At 46.4% G+C, this 6,107-nt stretch overlaps 1 protein-coding gene across 1 annotated transcript in view; it reads left to right on the top strand.

The window, feature by feature from the left end:
* Nucleotides 1–2,336: 2,336 nt before the first annotated feature.
* htr3b (5-hydroxytryptamine (serotonin) receptor 3B) overlaps nt 2,337–6,107 on the top strand; it is a gene marked incomplete at both ends in the record, with an annotated part of 6,499 nt that continues 2,728 nt past the window's right edge. Inside the window, 6 exons of the mRNA XM_084450428.1 lie at nt 2,337–2,370; nt 2,997–3,160; nt 3,512–3,556; nt 4,316–4,425; nt 4,616–4,785; nt 5,219–5,376. Coding sequence (XP_084306554.1) covers nt 2,337–2,370; nt 2,997–3,160; nt 3,512–3,556; nt 4,316–4,425; nt 4,616–4,785; nt 5,219–5,376 — 681 coding nt within the window. The remainder of the gene's footprint in view (nt 2,371–2,996; nt 3,161–3,511; nt 3,557–4,315; nt 4,426–4,615; nt 4,786–5,218; nt 5,377–6,107) is intronic.

Genomic DNA, 6,107 nt, shown 5'->3' on the forward strand with positions numbered 1-6,107 from the left:
TTGGGATGAGCTCAATCTCTCTTGACTGCGCCACCTGGTCAAAACCATCAACTGGCCTAGTCATTCAAAGCTGAGCCACGTACAGCCTACCTCACACTCAACACCCACCTCACACTCAACACCCACGTCACACTCAACACCCACCTCACACTCAACACACACCTCACATTCAACACCCATCTCACACTCAACACCCACCTCACTCTCAACACACACCTCATACTCAACACACACCGCACACACAACACCCATCTCACACTCAACACCCACCTCACTCTCAACACACACCTCATACTCAACACACACCGCACACACAACACCCACCTCACACTCAACACCCACCTCACACTCAACACACACCTCACACTCAACACCCACCTCACAGCCCACCTCATACACAACACATCTTAAAGTGTCCTCCAGCTGGTCGTAACTGAAGCTTTGAAAACACAGACACAGACACAGACACACACACACACACACACACACACACTGAGACGCGAGCCCACCCCGACACAGTTACAGGAATATAGGCCAGCAGGGAGGCGAGGCTATATAAAGCCCCTCCTCCCCGCCAGCAGCCATGACAGCAGGTGGAAATGTCAGGAGGAAGACAGCCGGACACACACACACACACACACACACACACACACACACACACACACACACACACACACACACACACACACACACACACAGGGCTTGCTGGGAGTAGGCAGACTTATATGGAGAGCGGGGGTCCAGTGATCTCTCTCTTGGTCAGCCTCTATTTCGGGCCCCTGACATGGAGAACAGACCTCTGTTTATCATTCCACACACCGTGCCCTGGGACTTGAGTGACAAAGGCAGTGGGTGTTTCTAAAAGGCATAAACACACACACACACACACACACACACACACACACACACACACACTGGAGAGCCTTGACACAGATTTCTGTCGGAGTTATGAACTATTAAAGAGGAGTAAAGTTGGAAAAAGACAAATTCAGTGAAGTGAATTATGTTAGATTTGTAACTTTGTGGGTTTTTGCTTTATATGAACCCCCCTCTTTAGCACAATATACTAGTACATATGTTTACAAATTAAGATTCATCAAACTATTAGAATGTACTTGCAAGGACGTAAACACAAGTAAGCCTAAAGTAGGTTATGTAATAGAATTGGTGCCATGATAATTTTGACTTGATCTGATTGCTATGACTTAGTTGCTAACACAAACTACTCAGTTTCATAACAGGTTCTCTGAAGCCTTATACTGTATCATGACACAAAAATCGTGCTTCATAGGCTACTGTACTGTAATTCATGTCCTTGCTAAAGTATTTTTAATGAGGCTATAGACTACCAACTGCCAAATAAGCACACATTTTGGCCAATTGAAATACATGTTCCCTCTATTCTCTCCCTTCGAAGTGTAGCCTATCAACACATAAATTACCCGTCTGACAGAGAAAAGTGGCTCTGCGGTTAGTTGTTGTTCTGTCACATGCAATGTTAGAACATTATTCTTGTCACTTGTATTCTACCACTCCGCGCTCACCAGACTCGTTGAGTTATCCCCATGTTCACTCTGTTTCTCGACTCTCATGGCAGCAGAGGCCGAATATCTTGATGTTTTCCTTAAATGCCTTCAGCCCTAGTTCGGAGTCAGACCAACTCCATCTGTCAAACACCCACACACACACACCGAGCAGCGGGTGCGTCTTCGCCTGTCAAAAGAAACGGGCGCGCGCAATTAACGTGCGCGGTCCTGTAACGTGAATGGACAGGCTGCTGAATCACGCTACAGTAAGCCACGATTAATAATTTCCAGACCAACATGTATCCAATTCAGTCAAAATACAGCACATTAGCCTACACTGTCGAGAATTTAAGCGTTCCATAAAATCTGAATGTGTCTGATGTCGTTTTGAATACCTGTACAGTGTGGCAGCCTATAAAATACTAAGCATTTGGGGGACAAACCTAGGCTACCTGCGTATGCGATGACCATAATCGTTCTGTGACAAAGCTCTGGGTTTGTTTTATGTTCCCAACATATTCTAGCGGGAACGTCTCCAGAGATGTCTGTCTCCCTTTTCAAATTGGCCTATCAATTTACCAGAGTCGGAAAATCAATACAGACGACACCCAAACTTCCACACTCAGGTTCACTCCTCTTTGCAACTGGGACCTACGGCTAGAATACAACTCTCCACAAATCATAAATGAATGAAAGAAATGTTATTTATATTATTAAAGGTTAATAGCTTTATAAAAAAGAATAGAAAAAGGGTAAATAAGGGGGAGAGAAAGCTAATTTGGATTCTGTTTGGTCAACTACAAATCAGTGATGTCTCTTCTCTGGCTCCTTCTACTGGCCTCAGGTAAGTTTCTCTGTTTTTAAGGACATACGAAGAGTTAATTTTGGTTGTCTCAGTTCTATATGTTCAACTTGATTATCTAGGGCCACCAGTAGGCTAAACTGGCCTGTGGTGAAATTATGAAACAGTTTGGGGGAAAAAAGTATTTGCAGCTTACAGCAGGTTTTTCCACATGAGAATGATAACCACTAACGGCTAAACCTGACAGATTGTGTTTCATTTTTGCTGGCGCAATGAACTCTGCAATGAGTAGCAGCATGTATTATGAATGTCATTCTAAACATTGCCTTTTTTCTGGTAAACTCAGTTTCCAGAAACCAATTAGGGGACAAATTAGAATAATTCTGTGTTTACCGAGATACATCAAGCAGGTCTCCCGATTTACACATATGTTCGGTATTCTCCCCTCTATTAGGCTACTTCTTGTATTTGTACTTTCCAACTGGTCTCAACTTAAAAAAAAAAAAAAGTAAATTGCATGACATTTATAGTATCTTCTTATTTTTATTTAATTGATATTTTTGGTTATTGCATCAGCAATCTAGCTTGTAAAGTTGACTTTACAGTAGATCGGCAATTTATAGTCTCTTTTTTTGAAATCACTTCCTTTCTAATTTCTCCCGTTTTAGCGTCTGTGGTTGAACTGGTACCAGACAAGCCCAAGAGGTCGGCCTTGAACCAGCTCACCAGAACCCTGCTGCGTCAGTACGACTGTGGAGTGAGACCCGTCCAGAACTGGACCACTCCGACCACCATCTACATAGACCTCATACTGCAGTCTGTCCTGGATGTGGTAAAGGGCATGCACATTGATATTGTATCAATATACCTGTATGTGCTTCTGAATCTTGAGCCTAATTGTCTCACCGGATATCTCAATGTACATTATACAGTATAACCTGAACAGAAGTACAGTACCACTTGAGATTCATATTACATTTTGTCAGGGTACTTCTAATGCCTCACTGTACTGTATGTAACATTGGATATGAAAACAATTATTTTAAGTAGGCCTCCCAGATAGCAAGCGGATCTGGGCCATATATGGGCCGGAACTAAGCCACAAGTGCCAGATCTGGCCTGTATATGGCCCTGATTGGATTGCTGTCTGGGCTACCTGAACATTGTTTTTATTTTCTCATAGGATGGACACAATCAGAAGGTCACCACAAGCATTTGGTACCGGCAGGTTGTTATGCATCTCATTCTTCTATGCTGATTCTTTCTATCCATTTCCATGCAATAAAAAACCACCAATGGACCCATCCATAACATATACATCCTAATTGTATTACTTCAACGACCTCCCCAAGGAGCAACCTCTTCAACGTATCATATTTTAGCTCTGAGAGAGCGACTGAGAGAAAAACAAAACATTGAAATAGAATCAGGATGAGGGCATTCTGATCTTATTAGGGGTCATCTGTGTGGTGGGTGTGTCCAGCAGATATGAGTCTCCTGGCTAAATCACTAGTCCCTGTGTTCCATTTGCTGTTTGACCTTGTGACTGTAGTTGAATACAGAACACTCACTGTATATAGTAAGATACCTTCAAGACAAAGACGCAAATTTCCATAATCTGATTGTCAGTGAAAAACATTTGATGAGAATGCTATGATTGTGTTACTTCATATAGGATGCCCTCTCAAGACATTTCTGGACATGCAAACCTACATTAGGAGAATCAGAGAATCATTTTTCATTTTGACCCCAGCAAGTTTTGTCTTCATCCCTCATCACAGGCAAATCCCACTTCCGTTTCTCACGTGTTTCAAGTCAGTTATAACAAGTGTGATTCTGCTTGTACTGTTCTGTGTACTACATGTTCTACTGTATAAGCCTTGTTCATGCTTCACACATTTATTTTTCACGTGTTACATGAAAATGATGTCTGTGATGCGTTTGGTCATATACAGCACAGCGCCCCCATGTTTGTTTATGCTCTTAGATCTGGACTGACGAGTTCCTGGTGTGGGACCCGGCGGAGTACGACGGCATCACCGAGATCTCGCTGCCCTCCGACGCCATCTGGGTCCCCGACGTCATCATCAGCGAATTGTGAGAGTCCGTTCTGCCCCCAAAAAACACACACTTTTAAAATCAGCAATCATAGGCTAAATCAGCGAACATCTCAGACGCGCCGAGAGCTGGAAACGCGGGCGGGTGGACGGAGACGCGCGTTGGCTCGAGAGCGTCGGCGCGGCGCGGCGTCTCACCTCCCTCTCTCCCCCCTCTCCTCTCGCGGCAGCGTGGACGAAGGGAAGTCGCCGGCCATCCCCTACGTCTACGTCAACTCCTCCGGGACGGTGAAGAACTACCTGCCCATCCAAGTGGTGTCGGCCTGCAGCCTGGAGTTCTACGCCTTCCCCTTTGACCGGCAGAACTGCAGCCTCACCTTCCACAGCGGGCTCCACTCAGGTCAGGAACAACAACAACAACAACAACAACAACAACTACAACAACAACAACAACAACTGTAACAGCATTATTGGCTTAATAGGCTAAATAGCTGTGAATACATAGTGAAGCCCAGGCCCAAACCCGTCACCCTGAGACCACCTCTGAGAAGATTAGTTCAGGTAGACGGAAAATAGAGAAAGTTGTTCTACTAACTAAAGAACTGGCTTGAGCCTGATCATAATGAGATCTATCGAAGTAGGTCTATGTACTACATTCAAGGGTGCGTGTGCGCGCACACACACATGCACACACACGCACACACACACGCACACACACATAGACATTGCCATTTGATTGAGTCTGCTGCACTGTAAATCAATAGCAGCTCTGGGTCCTACTAAAGCGCCTGACCCACGGTCTCTCTCCGTCTCTCCCCTCACCTCCCGTCCAGTGAGCGAGGTGGACCTGGCGCTGCTGAGGAGCGCCGACGCCATCGCCGGCGACAAGAGGGGGTTCATGGACGACGGGGAGTGGGAGCTGCTGTCCATGCCCTCTCGCTACTGGCTGCTCCGTCTGGACGACCGGGACTACGCCCACATCCGGTTCGACGTGCGTGCTGCCAACCGCGCCCCCCCCGGGTTAGATAGCGTAGTCACTGTATGCAGTGGAGAGGCTAAGCCCCATAGAAAATGGGGGGGGGGGGGGGGGGGGGTTAAGGTGGGGCAAGGGGGGAGAGAGAAAAGGACAGGCAGGGGAAAGGGGGAGCACGTCCGCCGAAAATACCGCGGCGCAGGGGTCTCAGACACGACTGATTCCGATTGCGAATCAGATCAACCCCACAAGCTTCTACCACTTAACCCATACCATCCTATGGCCCTATTTGATTAGACAAGGCGACCCAACCGCCGCAAGGGGACTCGTCTATTACGAGAAAACCTCGCCAAGGTGAGAGAACTCACCTAGGGTAAACACAGAAAGCGTTCGCCCAATAGTAAGAAAACTTACCTCAAAGGCAAACACCAAAGTGCTCTGAAAAAGAAGCTGATTTAATGTACTGTCTGCCTACCCCAGTCCCCGTGTGGGGGACCTCTTGGTATAAAGCCTGAAGTGATGGGGTGACCGGGGCCGTGGTTGAAGGACGAGTACTGACCACCGTTTGCATAAAATTACAGCATTCGGCATTCGCAGAAGTGAGTTTTTCTAGATGCTGCAGGTGCTTAGCGTTGAGAGGAGAGAGGGGGGTGGGAGTGGCTGACCTCCAGGTTCCATCTTCTTCTTCTGCCGCGTCTCAATTCTTAAGAAATGGAATGGAAAGCCATCCATTTTTCCGGCCCTAATCT

This window comes from Borostomias antarcticus (genome assembly GCF_949987555.1).
Source record: "Borostomias antarcticus genome assembly, chromosome: 1".
NCBI classification, from domain to species: Eukaryota; Metazoa; Chordata; class Actinopteri; order Stomiiformes; family Stomiidae; genus Borostomias; species Borostomias antarcticus.